This window comes from Podarcis melisellensis, assembly GCF_964234715.1.
Source record: "Podarcis melisellensis genome assembly, chromosome: 4".
In the NCBI taxonomy this organism is placed as follows: domain Eukaryota; kingdom Metazoa; phylum Chordata; class Lepidosauria; order Squamata; family Lacertidae; genus Podarcis; species Podarcis melisellensis.
Window position 1 is genome coordinate 28,963,412 of NC_138531.1, and position 18,879 is coordinate 28,982,290.

Sequence of the window (18,879 nt, forward strand, 5' to 3'; positions counted from 1 at the left end):
AGCAGCGGTTGGGGGACCATCTGTTCTTTAGCTGTGATTCCTACATTGTGAGGGGGCTGGGCTAGATGACCCTCGGGTGGCCCTCCCAACTCTATGCAGTCCTACACTTCTGCGGCAGGAGATCCACAGCCACTTCACACAATGCCCACTCCCAATTTTCATTGGAGAGACATGTGGCTTCACTGTCTAGGTAGGTACCCCCCTACCTGCCACTCTTCCCCCACCCCACTTAAGCCGAGGGAATTCCTGCCCAGAGAAGCTCCCAGGTGAGGCAAGGGTTAAGATCTACCTCTGGTAAATGGCTTTGTATCCTCCCTCTTTCCCTTTTCTCTTCTTCTTCTATGCTAGTTCCTTCTCTTGTGTTTTGTTTAATCTGTTTTTATTATAAAAGCTGCAAAGTTTCCTTTTTTATAATATTCCCCCCCCTCCAAACTAAAACGTTAATCTAGATAAAAACACTGATCCAGAGGAAAATAAGGGGGTGGAGAAAGGACAAAAAAAGAAAAAGAGGTAGAGATAGAGAGATTTTTAAAAAGTTGGCTTCTTTAGCCTTGTGCAGCTGGAGAGGCTGTTGGAGAGGCTGCTAGGCAAAAGAGGAAGCCCGGGCAGCGAGTGGGATGGATCGCGCTCGCTGCCTGGGCTTCCTCTTTAGCCTTGCACAGCCTCCCACGGCTAGAGAGGCGCGCACGGTTAAAGAGGAAGCCCGGGCAGCGAGCGGGATGGATCGCGCTCGCTGCCCGGGCTTCCTCTTTAGCCTTGCACAGCCTCCCACGGCTGGAGAGGCGCGCACGGTTAAAGAGGAAGCCCGGGCAGCGAGCGGGATGGATCGCGCTCGCTGCCCGGGCTTCCTCTTTAGCCTTGCACAGCCTCCCACGGCTGGAGAGGCGCGCACGGTTAAAGAGGAAGCCCGGGCAGCGAGCGGGATGGATCGCGCTCGCTGCCCGGGCTTCCTCTTTAGCCTTGCACAGCCTCCCACGGCTGGAGAGGCGCGCACGGTTAAAGAGGAAGCCCGGGCAGCGAGCGGGATGGATCGCGCTCGCTGCCCGGGCTTCCTCTTTAGCCTTGCACAGCCTCCCACGGCTGGAGAGGCGCGCACGGTTAAAGAGGAAGCCCGGGCAGCGAGCGGGATGGATCGCGCTCGCTGCCCGGGCTTCCTCTTTAGCCTTGCACAGCCTCCCACGGCTGGAGAGGCGCGCACGGTTAAAGAGGAAGCCCGGGCAGCGAGCGGGATGGATCGCGCTCGCTGCCCGGGCTTCCTCTTTAGCCTTGCACAGCCTCCCACGGCTGGAGAGGCGCGCACGGTTAAAGAGGAAGCCCGGGCAGCGAGCGGGATGGATCGCGCTCGCTGCCCGGGCTTCCTCTTTAGCCTTGCACAGCCTCCCACGACTGTAGAGATTGCGCAAGGCTTTTCTAGAGGAGGGAGAAGGGACTGACTGGTCGCGTCAGTCCCTTCTCCCTCCTGGGGAAAAGCCTGCAAGTGCCGCGCGAAGCTTGTGTGTGGCTCTTGGGGGCTTTTCCTGCTTGCCTCCCCCCCTGCATTCGCTCCATAGGACGCACAGACTTTTCCCCTTAGTTTTTAAGACGGAAAAACTGCGTCCTATGGTGCGAAAAATACGGTATTATTCAGTCATAGTTTTGGGTCATAGAAGTCGGTACTGTCAGTTAATTGCAGAAGTTATTTGCCGAATATGGTGATTAGGAATAGACTTTCCCCAAATGCAATTCAATACGTAAAATTCCAAAAAGAAACAGCTGAAAGGAAATCAGTAAAAGGTACTTTATACTTGGGCACCCAGCAACAAAACCGGATCAAGTAACACCCCAATTTGGAAACTTGGTCCATGAGAAGTGCACAGCCATCACAAACAGATGGAATACCATCTCTCTGAATCTGTGAACTGTTTACCCACAGAAACTCAACGTTGTTAGACTGGAGTTTCCCATTACTGACCATCATCCAGCTTTGCATTATTATTTTTTAACAAAGTCCAGACTTCCAGCACTTCACCTAATTCTGATGTCAGCCAAATCCCCACATATCTGAAAGTACAAATGACAAGCGGAGGGTACCCCACAGCAGAAGCGTCAAGCAGGAAATGAAGCAAAAAATCTCTTCTGGAAACAGCTCTGCAAGTTAAGAATGGAACAACTATATCACCATGCCCCAAACTTCCAAATCACAGAGCCAATTCAGAAACTTATAATCACTAGATGGTATGGTATCAAAAGCCACAGCTGGACCACACTCCCTCATCCCTTTCCCAGCATTGTCCAGCCATTAGGGGAAGGGGTGGGGAACTGTTTTAAGGCAGAAAGCTGTTGGGGGGGGGCACATTTCAGTAACTGGCAAGGCTGGCTCCAAACATGAAATGCTATTTTCCACAGAAACAAAGCCCTATATTTAATTCTTAGTAACTCCACTCAAGTTTCACCTTCCCTTTTCTCCACAGATTTCTTTTAAAACTCAGTTTGGGTGATGGAGTCCCCCCCCCCCAGTTGGGGGCCCTTTCTCAATCCTGACAGGATTAAAGACAAATATAAACTCCATATTCCATGAAGCAACGTGCAGCTGAACTGCAAGCCCTGCTTTAGAAATGTTCAAAGCCTCCAATTCTGCAAATGCAATTGTATCCAGAAAAAAGTGCATGCTTGCAGCTGAAAAGTGCATGGATGGTTTTTGCATATCTCTTGCTGAGGTATTTCCCATCTTTGGGGTAGCAAATAAAATGTTATATGCTGACAATATTTTAACCAGAGTGATTCTACTACTCAGGAGTATAATTCCTCTGATGTATGGAAGTGAGAGCTGGATCATAAAGAAGGCTGATCGCCGAAGAATTGATGCTTTTGAATTATGGTGCTGGAGGAGACTCTTGAGAGTCCCATGGACTGCAAGAAGATCAAACCTCTCCATTCTGAAGTAAATCAGCCCTGAGTGCTCACTGGAAGGACAGATCCTGAAGCTGAGACTCCAATCCTTTGGCCACCTCATGAGAAGAGAAGACTCCCTGGAAAAGACCCTGATGTTGGGAAAGATGGAAGGTACAAGGAGAAGGGGACGACAGAGGATGAGATGGTTGGACAGTGTTCTCGAAGCTACCAGCATGAGTTTGACCAAACTACGGGAGGCAGTGGAAGACAGGAGTGCCTGGCGTGCTCTGGTCCATGGGGTCACGAAGAGTCGGACATGGCTAAACGACAACATATTTCCTCCCTCCCCTCAGAAAGAAAATGGGCCAGTTGGCTCACACAGCTTTTGTGGCAAAACATCAACTACTTAATGGAACAGTTGTGAAATTGGCAGTTTCTGTTTTGCTCCCTTGTTAGACACATGTATAAACCAGGCATTCATACAGGTCACTTACTTGCAACACTAAGTCTACAGTCCTACCCACCCTTACCACTGGTATACTTCTGAGTAAACATGGACACAATTATGCTCTAGCTTTCCTGAAGACATAGACAGAAGTTACTGGACAAAACAGCTTTTCTATGCCATTTGGAAAAGTAAATGTCACTGCTATTTGGTTGACAATAGAAATGGTCATAATTTGAACGATAAGAAGCAGAACACATCACCTATTGTGTCCTATTTTTAACAGTTGATATCAGGAGTTGTCTTTTTGTCTCTGGTTAATGCTTTTACAGGGGAAAGTAGAGAATGACTCAAAGGGCATTTAATCTCTTTAAAGGCACAAGATGTCAATGGAATAGGTAAGTATGTCCAATTGTTATTCTTAAAAAAAACCCGACCTTCAGTAACATCTTCAACTCTGCAAGGAGTAAAGGGCAAATAATACACAGACAGGATCAGGCTGAATTCTCCAGTTTGTTTTGACCCATGAAACCTATTTGAAACAGGCTGCAATTGACAGGACTCTTTTTTTTTTTTGAAGGGGGAGAGGAAGCAAAATCGCTCCCACTAAGGAACTGGGATTACCAAGTTTAGCTCCCATTTCAAGAAGTGGTGCTCTGCATGTGGTAGCAAATCTTGTTTATCATGCCAAAAATAAAGCAGCCTGGGTTCCATAGACAGAGAAGCCAAATGGCCCAATATTTCTCTGCTGCAGAAGAAATTTTCTCTCTTTTCTCCCCCTGAAATAGACATATCTTCCAGCAACCACACCTTCATTCTATATTTCCCCCATGATTGAAGGCATTTTGCTAGCTTTGTTAAAAAAAATAACCGGGAACAATTGTCCTAGGCTTGCTTGAATTATTAGGCTTACTTTATTATACTATTTTAGACAAACAAAAATTAAAATGGAAAGAAAACTTGAGGTGCGTGAGGGAGAGCAGTTTCAATAGCCAGGCCACTATTCTGAGCTTAGATGCGGAAAGAGAGAATTACCTTATGCAACCTCAGCCAGGGAAAAGTCGCTTAGAAATTCTTCAAAAAGCTGTTTGCATATGGTATTCAGTATTTGACAGTTTATCATGCTACACTCCATAAATAGAATTGCGTGTTTTATATCAGGCAACCATAACTTCCAAAAATGTCATCATTAACTACCATACAGAGCGATCGAGAGACTGGCATGCTTAATCATCTCTTTATTATTTTCTGCAGGGCTTTTACTGCATCTGGTTGTAGGGGGCACAGGGACACACACACACAAGAAACAAAAGCTGGAACAGTCAGAGGAGAAGTCCCAGATTTAACATGTTGCTATCTGTGTAAATCAGGCTGATTTAATGTCATATCACAACTTCGTTGATCTAAAAGCAGATTCCCGCCTCACCTTCCATCGTTCACATAGCAGCTACAACACAACATTTAATGTTGCCCCCCCCCCAAGTCTAGAGCAGATGATGTTTTGGGATAAAGTTTGCTGTCGGATGATAGACAGATGGATAGATAACAAACTTTATAATTAAAGATCCTTAAGGCTTTGATTGACTGTGATGGCTGTCACTGTTTACAGATATTACATTAGCCATTTTGATTTAACAAACCTGAAAACAATTTGTATAAAGCTATGTGGATTAGGGCGGTTCATTAAAAACTTTTTTTGAAAAAGCCTGCTCCAAAGGTCTTACCTTACTACACTAGGGATTATATAGCTATATCTGAAATTTCATGCATATCAGTTAATATCTTGAGCCTCCTCCACAAAAATAGCTGTTTACTTGGCCGTTTTCCTATGTTGTGAAGGCTGAAATTTCAATTTAGTGAAGCAGGGTGAATCACTTTTGTGTGCTTTTAGAGCAAGATTATTCACTTTCCTGCCTTTACTTATGACTTTACTGATTTTTTTATTGTTGGCTATCCAACAAAACCCCACACATATTCCCAGTTTTAGAGTGACCGAATCACACTATTTCCAAGTAACTAATTTCTTAATATTTCAATAATTTAAATTTTGAAGTTACTGCAAATCCAGTTTTACAATTTTTGCAATTTTCTTCTTAAAGAAGAAAAATTCATTTTTGGTTCAGAAAGCAAAAGAACTTCATTTTAATTATTAAACGTTTTGAATAATGTCTATGTTTTAAACTTCATACAGCAGTAGCAGTTCCCACACTACGACAACCTGCCGCACTTTGCTCCTACCTTAGAAGCTGCTTGATGTACGTAAACACAAAACTTTTTTAGCGAATTGACTGTTAAATAAAAATTACTCATTTCAAACCTTACTGGGAATTTCCCCCTTTCACCCATTTGCTCCTATTCTTGGTTCCCAGGGAGAAATATGGCAACGTTAAGATCACTAGGAACTGAGGGAGTCTGAGGGAGTGGAAGGGGATTGTGTAGGTGCTGAAATGGGTCTTGTGCATAGTCAAGTGTCATATATTCCCACTGGCTGATAGATCTGTTATGGTGATGGAGTGCATCTAGTAGAGCAATCATGGCTTCAGCAAGGCACTCCAAAACGCCTCTGCCTCTGTAGCAAGGCAGCTCTCTTGGCGATGCACCGCCCAAAAGCAGCATCTGACTGCCTCGTAGCTGTGTCCATCTGTTCACCAAACACTTGTACTGACATGCCTCATGCACCAGGCTGAAACTTGTCTGTCCTGAAATCTGTGCTCAGCTTCACATTTGTCCAGCTCATAAAAAGAGCTCTGACTGCCCCATTTCCTGCGTCTGTGGCAACATTTGCTAAGTTCTTTGTGATCTGTACACAATCACAGTCTTCTTCCTGTTCCTCAGCCTTGCTATCCTCTGTGCATTGGTTAATGGCACCTCTTCTAGGACTAACTCATGTTGCTGTGTGTGATTCTTGCCTTCTAAGTGTGGGGGAAGGGTGAGAAGGGAATTGTTAGAACTCTCTTTTCTTATGAGTTGGGTGCGAAGTTATGCTGGGAGAGTAAAGTTCAGTTGGGCTTAGGGGGGATAGGAACACACTGGCAGTGAGTGTGTTGCCTCTTTGCTTGAAGTGGAGACGTTTCCTGAAGAGCGGCATCAGCTATAGTGACCATTTCTTTCCTCTACTCGCGGCCTGAGAGCCAATTTGTAGGCCGGCCTTAGTGAGTCACATGTTCCTGGGGCAGCTGGAGTCTGGTCTGGATATAGTCACGGTACTGATCTGGGTCTATTCCACTGATGCTGGTCAGAAACACCGATGCCAAAAACCACAATATAGAGGACCACCCTAGATTCCACTCCCAAGTGATTGTGAGTGGTGACCTTCTTCCAAACATTCATTTTCTTCTAACAGTAGGTGGCACTGCAGTGGCAACTCCACGGGCACATCTCCTTGTTGAGCCAGGCAGAAATGATATATCTTGGTGAGACCAATGTGCTAGTCCCTCTGCATGTGTGGCAAGATTCAGAGGTCAATGTACACTGAGTGCTCTTCAGATGACCAGAATTCTGCTCTTATTCTCTAGGATGCCATCTGCTGAGAGTCATGGACTCTCATGATGGCACATCTGCTGGTTCCTTTTTTGCCAGGGAGATGATATTATATCTCCCTAGGAAACACAGGCCTGCGAGCACTCCAACTGGAGAACAGCCTTTACCAAAGATGTCATCGGTTTTGAAGATGCTCAAACTCAGGACGAAAGGGAGAAACGTGCTAAGAAGAAGAGGAGTTTGGATTTGATATCCCGCTTTATCACTACCCGAAGTAGTCTGAAAGAGGCTAACATTCTCCTTTCCCTTCCTCCCCCACAACAAACACTCTGTGAGGTGAGTGGGGCTGAGAGACTTCAGAGAAGTGTGACTGGTCCAAGGTCACCCAGCAGCTGCATGTGGAGGAGCGGAGACACGAACCCGGTTCTCCAGATTACGAGTCTACTGCTCTTAACCACTGCATCACACTGGCTAGGACAAAGGCACATCTGGCAAATCCTCACCGTGATCAACTCCCACCTGGAAACCTACGTCCCTACTGTGGAAAGAAGTGTAGATCCAGAATTGGTCTCCACAGTCACTTACGGACTCACTGTTAAAGCTGTGTTTATGGAAGACAATCTTACTCGGCTACAAGTGATTGCCAAAGAAGGATTGTATCATTATCATCATCGCCATCATTTATATCGCACCTATTTTGACAAAAACATGGTTATCCCCTTCCTCATTTAATCTCCGCAACAACCCTGTGAGGCAGGGTTGAGAGGCAGGGGCTGAGCTGAAAGGTTTTCACTCTAATTCTACTATGGGTCTGGCAACCCCATATCTAAAAATATATACAGGACTGCACATGTTCCGCAGTTTTAAAACTTTCTCAGTTTTATCCATGTGAATGCCTGATTTTATTTCTTCCAGATGACTGCACGTATAAATTGTTGCTACCATTTAATAAGGTTAAGTTGGAATATCATTATATCCTGTTCATTAAACTTCATTGCTTTGCTATTTATCCCTCTACGGATGTTAGTAAGAAGTAGTGAGCTATGCCTGCTTTGGGTTTCCTCTCCTTGGCAGCATGACACCTGCAATGCAAAGCTGTTTCTTGTGAGGATGGGGAGGTAGAAGAGTGGGGTGGGGAAAGAGCTCCTTGCCAAGCAGAGTTAGGAGGAAGTTCTTCAGGCAAAGCACCACTGAAAGTCACTTGGACTTGAGCGTGATTTTTGTTTCTACACTGCTCTTGCAGCCGTGCTGACGACATGCCATATTAGGACACGCCACAGTTCACAGACCAACAACAAACCATAGTAAATGGTTTGCATGACGAGACAAACCACAGTTGGGTAAAAACCAGCTGTGTGAACCAGCTCAACATCTTCATTCCGATATCACTCCATTTGACAATTGCTTACTAGAGATTTGTGTAATCTTTGCCTATCCTTTCCCGAGATAGAACTCGATAAATACATGCGTGTGAATCAGCAACTGATAGCTTATGATGCAGCAGTGCCATTAAAGCCTATTGAAGAGAGGGCCTTCTCTGTGGCAGCCTCGAAATTGTGCACTTCCCTCCTCCTCACAGAGGTGTCCTTGGCATCAACATTACGCAGTTTCCACCACAAGCTCTTTACCTGGGCTTTGACACCATATCAATAGATAGGACCCACCCTACACTCTGAGTAATTCACTTCCAATTGTTTTAGCTCCATAAAGCTGGGTTAGCTCAGTTGGTGGAGCATGAGACTCTTACTCTCAGGGTTGTGGCTTTGAGCCCCACATTGGCCAAAGAGATTCCTAGATTGCATGGGATTGGACTAGATGACCCATGTGGTCCTGTCCAATTCTACAATTCTATGATATTGTAATTTAAGCAACTGTAACACTCCATCTTTGGACCCCAAAGTAAATGGTGGGCTGTTGTTGTTGTTGTTGTGCCTGAGCTAATGTCAGGGGATGTACAATCTCAGGCTTCTTGACTATTGAAGGATAGGAACAAATTTTAGAAATAAGCAAATGGATTACTGCATGCTGCACCTATTGACTGATATCTATCCATGCATGCATGCAATTTAATAATGCCAGTGATGACATCCAGTGTGAAGCAGCTCTCAAAATCAATTGGAAAACAAGAACCCTGATTTATTTCTGTACCTGAAACCAGATATCAGAACCGTTTCTTCTGGACACCTTGGAAACAGGACCACAAAAACCAATCGACCAATAAAAATAAATGGGTGCTTTTGAACTGGAAAAGGCTAATAAACTGTGTACAAAATGGAGGACCCTCAAATTTAAGGCTGTAGGCTCAAGAATTATTTGTAAACATTTGGTCACAACCCTATTAACTCCAGACAGAATGGCCATGCAAACGGAGACTTAAAAAGAGGTGAGTGCACATAACAGGATAAAAAAGTCCTATAGCCTAGTGAAAGTCCTCAGACAACAAAGCCAACATCTGAACAAATGCTACATTTCCTTTGGTGGTGAAATGGGGAGGGGTGGCACATGAGGCATCCTGGCTGCTAACAAAAGCACGTTGCTTCAAAAAAGGAAATAACTGACAGTTTCCAGCAAACTTTCAAACAAACAGGAAGCTAAGTGAAAAAAGAAAAAAAAAAGAAAAACCAAGCAACAGGCATACGGCGTATTTACGCTAGCTTCAAACAATCATAAAACTGTAAAGACAAGAACTGTGAATATCTGTGCTACCAAATCCAAATATTGCTGAAATAATTGCCATGCTCAGTGTATTGGTGCATTTAAGCGCTGTTAAAGGGCAGGGACGTCCTATTATCAACAAAGACTCCACATCAAAAATTAGAAACAAATTCTGGAAATTTTTTTAATATATATATATCTCCAAAGTGTTTCAGGTACAGTTAATTGTTGTGTTTTACTGTCACAACATCTGACAAAACCTACAGTCAAGATTTCAGAGTGCTGAAGGCCAGGAACAATTTTCACCGACACTATCTGGCTTTCAAAATTCATATCAAACAATTCATGCCCTCATGAACTCAAGGCTATAAATATATTTTGAGCAAGGCTGAAGCTACTGATAAATGTGGTGGGCCTTCTAACCAGAGAGGTCATTGCGAGCACACAGTATTGGCACGCTGAAACTCTGGCTTCCAGGCACAATTCATGAAACTTAGATTTGACCTATAAAGCATTTAGACCTAAATGGCAAGGGCACATAAAGAGGAACTTTCCATGGCTGACCTACCAATTACAGAATTCACTCCCCTAGAAGCTAAACCTATCTTGAATGTGGCTGAGCTGGAGGGAGACAGTGAAGTGGGCAGGAACACAGGTCAACGGATGGAGCCTTGCCATTTTTATCATTCCTTGTGTCTTGCTGCCTTTCTTCACATTTCTTAAAGACGCAAATACATGTGATCCATTAGGATCTCCATTAAAAAACAAAAAAAACCAAATAATTTATTAAGAACCAAATAATGGTTGGGTAGGGACTGCAGGAAGCGATTAAACCTTCCCTCACTTCGTGGTCTTCCTTCTGCTAGCCTAGCTATTAACTGGCATGGAGGGCAGGTGGGGAAGAAGACTGGCATGCTTTGCCAGTGCCAATCCAATTCAGGGACCAAGTAGCCATTATACTTTAAAAGAAAAAGAAAAAGAAAGAGTAGATCCTAATCATAGATCTCCCATCACATCTATTAGGTAAAGGTAAAGGGACCCCTGACCATTAGGTCCAGTCATAGCAGACTCTGGGGTTGCGGTGCTCATCTCGCTTTATTGGCCAAGGGAGCTGGCGTATAGCTTCCGGGTCTTGTGGCCAGCATGACTAAGCTGCTTCTGGCGAACCAGAGCAGCGCACAGAAACGCCGTTTACCTTCCTGCCGGAGCGGTACCTATTTATCTACTTGCACTCTGATGTGCTTTCGAACTGCTAGGTTGGCAGGAGTAGGGACCGAGCAATGGGAGCTCACCCCATCGTGGGGATTTGAACTGCCGACCTTCTGATCAGCAAGTCCTGGGCTCTGTGGTTTAACCCACAGCGCCACCTGAGGACACAGGTGGATAGATCAAATCTATTAAGATAAGGTAAAAGTTCACTTTTTATTTTTTTGAAATTATCATTCCTAATTCATTGGAAAAAGACATCTAAAATTGATGAAGCCATGGTTTATAAATAATTTGTACGCTGCTTGGATGAATACACAGTAATCTTTTTGGTGCTATATATTATCAGTTTACATACACATGCTTTGGTGAGCATTGGGATAAATGTGCCTTTTATTTATTTTTTGGTCAAATTTTCAGGAAGTGAACTGAGAGTGATAAAGGAAAAGAAACTATGTTGCTATAAAGAGGTAAACAAATCTTCGCTATTGGGCAAATGCTGTTAATTCCGGCATTTGCTCGGTTTTTCTGTTTAAACAACTATCAGCAACTACAATCAAAACACCAAACAGCACAATGTGTTCTGCTACATCAGCATCTAATTATACATCAGATCTATGTGTCTGAAGCCTTACTGCCTTCAAAGATATACAGCCTCATTTTCATTAAATGGAACATGAAGTCAAGACCTTTGATTGACAAGGCACTGATCACACTTCACGCAAGACACTCTAACCTAAAAAAACACGTCTCTGTTCTGATACAAATTCACACTCGGTTGCACATCTACAATGGAGTTCTCACCTAGGCCCTGTTGGATTGTGTGTGTGAGCTTTTTGAGGGGGGCAGGATATGTCTCCCCATTCCAGATTAATAGTTACCTACTACTAGGGCTAGACAGGGGCTAGATGAGGGTGGGGCTGTGGGTTAAACCACAGAGCCTAGGACTTGCCGATCAGAAGGTCAGCGATTTGAATCCCCGTGACGGGGTGAGCTCCCGTTGCTCGGTCCCTGCTCCTGCCAACCTAGCAGTTCAAAAGCACGTCAAAGTGCAAGTAGATAAATAGGTACCGCTCCGGCAGGAAGGTAAATGGCGTTTCCGTGCGTTGCTCTGGTTCGCCAGAAGCGGCCTAGTCAAACTGGCCACATGACCCGGAAGCTGTAGGCCGGCTCCCTCGGCCAATAAAGCGAGGTGAGCGCCGCAACCCCCGAGTCGGCCACGAGTGGACCTAATGGTCAGGGGTCCCTTTACCTTTACTTTACTAGGGCTAGAGATGTATCATGATGTGGTTTTTGTCTCACTATCAACAGGCAAAATTAAGATGGTTCACTGAAATACCAGGCAGGGGCATGGAGATTGGGAATGATAACTGGTAAAAACTCTTGCTTTGTGTCATCAAAAGGACACTTTTTAAACATATATTTTTATTGGTAGATGCTGGGGCATGGTGAATTCTTACAAGGAAGATAAGGGCACCATCTTTACAAGACTGTACACACATGAACGTTGATGGCTGGCTGGTGAAGGACCCTATGTGAGAGGCAGGGAAGGGAAGATTTCCTAAGGTGAGGGGGCTGGGAGAAGAAAAGCTCCCAGGTGAGAGGATCCACCCACTTCTCAGTGAGAAAAGTACTGAGAAAAGTACTACCTTTGAGTGAGGGCCTTCTATTTTCTTTGTTCATCTTTGTTTTTGCTTTCAATTTAGATTAGTTTTTTTTTAATTGTATTGTATGATGAAAAGATTCACTTAAATTTATTGGGGGAACTAGGAAAACTTATAATCATTACCCCAGCATCATTATCCTGTCTACTTTTCCGTTCTGCCAATCACAGCCAATTATGTGAAGTGGAAGTGGAGGAACACGGCAAAAAGGTATCAGGAAACTGTGTAAGTTTGGCAACTGTCTAGCACATTTAAAGCAAGCAATGAGTTGCATCATAAATAAGAAATCCCATATGCAAGAGAAAGACTATGTGCTTCTGGTACATATTGCAAATAATCACATGTAATGTGCCACCTCTCCCACCACAGATTTGCATTTCTGCTCACTCATGTAAAGATAAAAAATTAGGTCTCCACTAGGCAGTAACTGAATTCGGCAAAGGACAAAACATAGCAGCAACTAAATGGTAGTAATAAATATAGAAACATGGAGGGGAAGGAACACACAAACAAAAGGTATGGGATTATAACAGACAGGGAAACAGGCATCACTTAGAGGAGTGATTTTCAACAGGCATCACTTAGAAGAGTGATTTTCAACCAGGGTGGCGTGGCACCCTGGTGTGCCTTGAAGGGTGGTCAGAGGTGCTGTGAGCAACACTGGCCCCTGCCCCTCTTTCCTTCCCTCCCTCTTCTGATGCCCTCTTACGTCTCTGCCTCTCAACTAGGATTGTGGGGAGAAGTTCAGAGACCAGGGGTGGCAGCTGTGGCTGCCCAGAGGACTCCCAAGGAGAGAGGATAGGAGGCTGAGGGAACACTCCACAAGGGAGGGTGTTCGAAAAAGGGTGAGGGGCTGCCAGCTCTGCAGGCAAGGGGTGACATAACTGGGCTCCTGAGCCCCACAGGGGTGCCGCAGAAAGAATATAGTTGGTCAAGGGAGTCATGGACTCAAAAAAGTTTGAAAACTTCTGACTCATATTCACAATATTTATCCTCAAAGTACAAAACAAGAACTGCTCGGCTTCTTTGACGATCACATAAAATTGAGCAAATGCCACTTTTGGTTAAAGTAGAATAAAAAGCGTAACATGATAATTTTAAGGAAAGAAATTCCCGATGTAGCAATTGGAGGATAAATGGAGATCATTCAACTCTTGCCATCATTTTGGTACAAGACTAGAGAAAATTCAGCATGCTATAAAACAAAGGAGCCCACAGGCTGCACCACACGGACGTAGCTGGGGAAGAGATAGAGTGGTATTCAAGGCAGTTCAACTCAGAGTAGACTCACTGAATGTAATGAGCACACCCAAGATAGAATAGACCCACAGACATTAATGGGCCCAAGTATAACTTAGTCCAATACCACTCAAAAGTTTCAGACAAGTCTAACAAATTGAAAGTTACCATGAAAACAGGATCACTAGTCATTCTTCTTTAATCAGTGAAGTCCCAATGAGAAATTTAAACATAAAGGCCATTAAGAGATAAAAGCTTTTGTAAATTTCACAACTGCCCATGTGCACGACTCGACGTAAGTATACCAACAAAAAACACAATCCAAAGTGTTGGCGCTACCAGTACACTTGACATACTTTAAAGTCTTTGTTTTTGTAGGGGAAAACGGGGAGTGTGGCATGTGCATTCTTACGAAAATCTGATAAACAGATTAAGGACAAAAGAAAAATTTCTCTCTACTTGCATTTCCTCTTGATAATACAAAAATAGCTTCTTACAAAAACAAATTCTCTGCTACTTAAAATTATGAGCTCCGAATTAAGAGCAAATATCCACATTCCTTTTCATATGCAATGCAGACATGATGTTCGCCCTACAGGCGTTTTAACATAATTGGTTTCTGAAAAGAATTAATGCAAGACTCCAAAAGGACTTACCCAATGTGTCTTTCAGATTTTTAACCAAGGAACCCTTCTTCAAGCTGTTCTTCCTCTCAACATAATTTGATGGCACATATCCTGTTTTGTTGGCTGCGTTTCTTACCCTCCACCATGTTTTGGAATCATCTAATAGCCAGAGGCGTTCATTCTTCTTTATGTCAAGTTCTTGGTCCTGTTGTGCAGTGTAATCCCACTTTGCTATAACAATAACTTCTTCTGTCATCTTTCATGGAGTCCCTCTGTCATGAAACAAATACATTCATTGAAAAACTGCACATACTCCTCTGTTTCACCACTGAAGATTGAAAACATAGAGCAAGCTTTAAAAAGTAAGAACATCCTTGCAGAGCAAAAACGCTACGTTTCTGATGCAGCACTAAACCACATTCCCATAGAATAGGTCCAGATCAGCCCCTCACCCTTTTTCTGATCCACTTCCAACAACTTTGTGTGCATGTGGCACAGTCTAAGCCAAAATTTACCTTGCCACCACACAGGCTGACTACTTAATGATCCTGCCTCAAGGTTTTAAATCACACTGCATCCAATTTGTTGGGCTGCAATTCACTTCAGGTGCTGGAAATTTAGTTTCATTTTAGGGGAGAAGAGATTATAAGCTTCAGGAGGATGTGAAGATTAGAATCAAGACAATGAGATGCAGAGTGAAAGGAAATACAACTTAAGAACAGCAAAACCAGTCATTTTTGTTTTAATGGAACTCCCATAATATACTACTTGAAATCTAACCTGAACAATGAGTGTGGATGAAATATTTTGCTGAACTTCTCTAATATGATTGCCCATCCTTGACTGTCCACTGCTTGAATGAACCTGTTGTCATTCTTGGGTAAGTTTTAATTGGTTGCTAATGTTCCCTTTTAAAACAATACAAAGACTTAAAATGCTCCAGAATTACTATCCTGATCCAAAATCCAAAATTTTGTTTGTTTTCTCCCCCCCCCCAATTTTGACAAAGTAATAATCATCAATAAATAATAATAAAAATGTGCACCCCATCCCCGAGACCATTCCATTGTAACTATCCGGCCTCCCAAAATTTCAAAACCTCTTGCGATGGTTTGACCCCTTTCCGTTTCAACAGTACAAATTCTACAAACACCCTCCATATCTCCTCAAAATCATTTCTCCTGCATATTCCCCATTTACCTTAATGGCACACGTTAATTTATCATTAATAGCTATATCCCACACCTCTTTATAACATTCTTCCATTTGATATTCACCTTGCCCCTTCCACTTCCTAGCTATAATAATTCGTGCAGCTGTCAATAAATCTGTGAGCAAGTCCTTCATAGCCTGTAAACCTTCCGCCCCATCGTAAATTGATAATAGTGCAACCTCTGGACTTTTGGTCAGCTTTAACCCAGTGATTTCTTTTGTTTGTTTTCCTTCATCTGAGAAGGAACACATAAATCACAAGAGCTGAGAGTGCTAATGAGAACATAGAAATCCCCATCCCATTCATGTTACAATTGGTTTTCCCCAGCTAGGATAGCTCATTACAATTTCTTTACTATACAGCTAGTCAGCATGTAGAACCTTTGGCCCTCGCCCTCTCTCAGAATTCTGCACTCCTAATCGTCTACCAAAAAAAAATGCAAAACATTTCTGCAACCTGAATTGGGCTTTCAAAATGAGGTGATGCAACTCAATGCAAGGGCTGATAAGATCTCCAAAAGAGCCCCAAGGAAACAAATACTAACTGCTACTAGAAGAACATATGGCAAAGAAAGAGGAAACAAGAGGCAGGTAAAGATGGGGAGGTGTTTGGAGCAAATAAATTGATATAATAATAATAATAATAATAATAATAATAATAATAATAATAATAATTTATTTATACCCCGCCCATCTGGCTGGGCCTCCCCAGCCACTCTGGGCGGCTTCCATAAAAACCAAAAATACAGTAAAATATCACACGTTTAAAACTTCCCTGAACAGGGCTGCCTTAAGATGTCTTCTGAATGTCAGGTAGTTGTTTATCTCTTTGACAACTGATGGAAGAGCGTTCCACAGGGCGGGCGCCACTACCGAGAAGGCCCTCTGCCTGGTTCCCTGTAGCTTTGCTTCTCGCAATGAGGGAACCGCCAGAAGGCCCTCAGCGCTGGACCTCAGCGTCCGGGCAGAATGATGGGGGTGGAGACGCTCCTTCAGGTATACTGGACCAAGGCCGTTTAGGGCTTTAAAGGTCAGCACCAATACTTTGAATTGTGCTCGGAAACATACTGGGAGCCAATGTAGGTCTTTCAAGACCGGCATTATATGGTCTCGGCGGCCGCTCCCAGTCATCAGTCTAGCTGCCGCATTCTGGATTAGTTGTAGTTTCCGAGTCACCTTCAAAGGTAGCCCCATGTAGAGTGCATTGCAGTAGTCCAAGCGGGAGATAACCAGAGCATGCACCACTCTCGCGAGACAATCCGCAGGCAGATAGGGTCTCAGCCTACGTACCAGATGGAGCTGGTAAACAGCTGCCCTGGATACAGATTTGACCTGTGCTTCCATGGACAGCTGTGAGTCCAAAATGACTCCCAGGCTGCGCACCTGGTCCTTCAGGGGCACAGTTACCCCATTCAGGACCAGGGAATCCTCCACACCTGCCCACCTCCTGTCCCCAAAAAACAGTACTTCTGGGATTAGTGTTTAGGATATTGTTCATAGGCTATAAAAGATCATAGCAAGAGGCATATGCATATAACACACACCCCTGCACACACTTTCTTTTCATGCAGACAGTCGTCCATGTTGGTTCATTAGGGGATAAATCCAAATCCAACTGTAACATGCCTTTATAAGGACCAGATAAAATATCCAAGTAGCAGGCATGGTTCATCTTTGGAAGAAAATAACCTTCTACCGCCCATGATGGTACGTCGTTTGTTGGGAAATTAACAGGCCCGCTAACCACCGGATCACATCACACAATTGGCTTCTGTTGACTCTATGCACCTAAAATTAATATCCAGTTTCGCTTATAGTCCTTTTGCTCTGTCTTGCAATGTACTATTGCTGTGTAATAAATGCAAGAGGAAGATCTGAGTAACTGTGGGGTCATTCCACGTCATGTCAACACCGTCATGTCACACACCATCTTGGATTTTGGTTGAAGGAAACCCCCCCTAATTCCCCCCCTCTATCTCATCCTCTTATTGAGCTCTGTGTAAAATTTCAAAGAGATCTGATCATTGGTTATGGCTGGTGGGTGGGAATGTACATGTGCCGAGGGTCTCAAGAGGGACAGACAATGCAGATTTCATGAAATTTTGAAGTGCTATAAAATTAAAACCGTTTAAGATAGAGGAAAAAACTGTAAGGGGGTTTCTTTCAACCATAAGGGAAGGGTGTACACCAAGTTTAATCAAAATCCGAGATGGTGGGTGACAAAAACCCTTGTTTTTTGCATTGATTTGATGTGGAATGACCCTGTGACTTATCTTTTCAAAAGCAGAACAGATGTACTCAGCTCGCCTCTGCCTTATACAGGTTTTGGTGCCACTCAGTATTTTGTTGCTACAGTAATGGTCTGTAAGTCTGCAAGCACCTCCTCAATTAAATCTTAATGTATTAACAAACTGCAGGAATGGGCTCCCCAAAATGCCTACTGACATCAGCCGGGCCCCCATTCCTGCTTTCCTGACAAAAAGTTTTAATGGACTCGGTAACACCTTGCATTTCAACATAGCAGCAATAAAACTATCTGCTCAGTGAAGGAATGGATTGCAGAACAGCAGACAAAACAGCTGTAGTCTAGCTAAAATGACTGTTCTATTTTTTAGGGTTTCTTCCATGGGAGTTACGCAGAGCTAACACACAGTAATCACAAAATAGTCAAACCACAGGTCAATAAAATGACCTGGCCACAGGGAGATTACAATTGTGCCTGCTCTGGATCCTCTTACTGTCAATACACATTTAGATTAATTTAAATTATTCTGAACATGGGAAGCTGAAATTCTCCCATTAACAACTACACTGTCAGCATGGACAGTTGCTAGGCTGTCCCCTGTAAGGGGATCCACTCACACGACCAAAACAAACTTAACACTAAAACCAAAACCAAAACCATTTTGCGTATTTTAAAACAAAACTTTAAAAAAAGAAAACAAGTTGCAATGTAACATAGCACTCTCAGCTGAACCAAGGACACATAATTGTTAACCACATTTGGTCACTGCCAGAATTTTGTGATGGGACACAGGTGGCGCTGTGGTCTAAACCACAGAGCCTAGGGCTTGCCGATCAGAAGGTTGGCGGTTTGAATCCCCACAATGGGGTGAGCACCCATTTCTCAGTCCCTGCTCCTGCCAACCTAGCAGTTTGAAAGCAGGTCAAAGTGCAAGTAGATAAATAGGTATCGCTCCGGCGGGACAGTAAACAGCGTTTCCGTGCGCTGCTCTGGTTCGCCAGAAGCGGCTTAGTCATGCTGGCCACATGACCCGGAAGCTGTACGCCGGCTCCCTCGGCCAATAAAGCGAGATGAGCACCACAACCCCAGAGTCGGTCACGACTGGACCTAATGGTCAGGGGCACCTTTACCTTTAGAATTCGGTGATGGGAAGTGCCTAGTCTCCAACATTATTCTCAGCTTTGAAGGTGCTTGCAGAATCAATCCACAAGCTCCTTTTTTGTGTGGCTCCATACT

At 43.9% G+C, this 18,879-nt stretch overlaps 2 protein-coding genes across 3 annotated transcripts in view; one reads left to right on the top strand and one right to left on the bottom strand.

Moving 5' to 3' along the window:
• Positions 1-18,879, bottom strand: part of NCK2 (NCK adaptor protein 2) — a 71,323-nt gene that overhangs the window by 14,497 nt on the left and 37,947 nt on the right. The window contains exons 1-2 of one of the 2 annotated variants that reach the window (XM_081907460.1): positions 14,702-15,104; positions 14,217-14,458 (exon numbers count right to left, since the gene is read on the bottom strand). In XM_081907460.1, the coding sequence (XP_081763586.1) occupies positions 14,217-14,442 (226 nt within the window). In that variant the 5' untranslated portion in view covers positions 14,443-14,458; positions 14,702-15,104. Of the gene's footprint in view, positions 1-14,216; positions 14,459-14,701; positions 15,105-18,879 lie in introns of those variants that run through there. The other variant, XM_081907459.1, reaches the window with a different exon arrangement.
• Positions 769-3,510, top strand: LOC309368060 (uncharacterized protein). The gene is made up of 2 exons (XM_081907818.1): positions 769-1,436; positions 1,491-3,510. The coding sequence occupies exon 1, from the start codon at positions 822-824 to the stop codon at positions 1,431-1,433; it is 612 nt and encodes a 203-aa protein (XP_081763944.1). The 5' UTR covers positions 769-821; the 3' UTR covers positions 1,434-1,436; positions 1,491-3,510.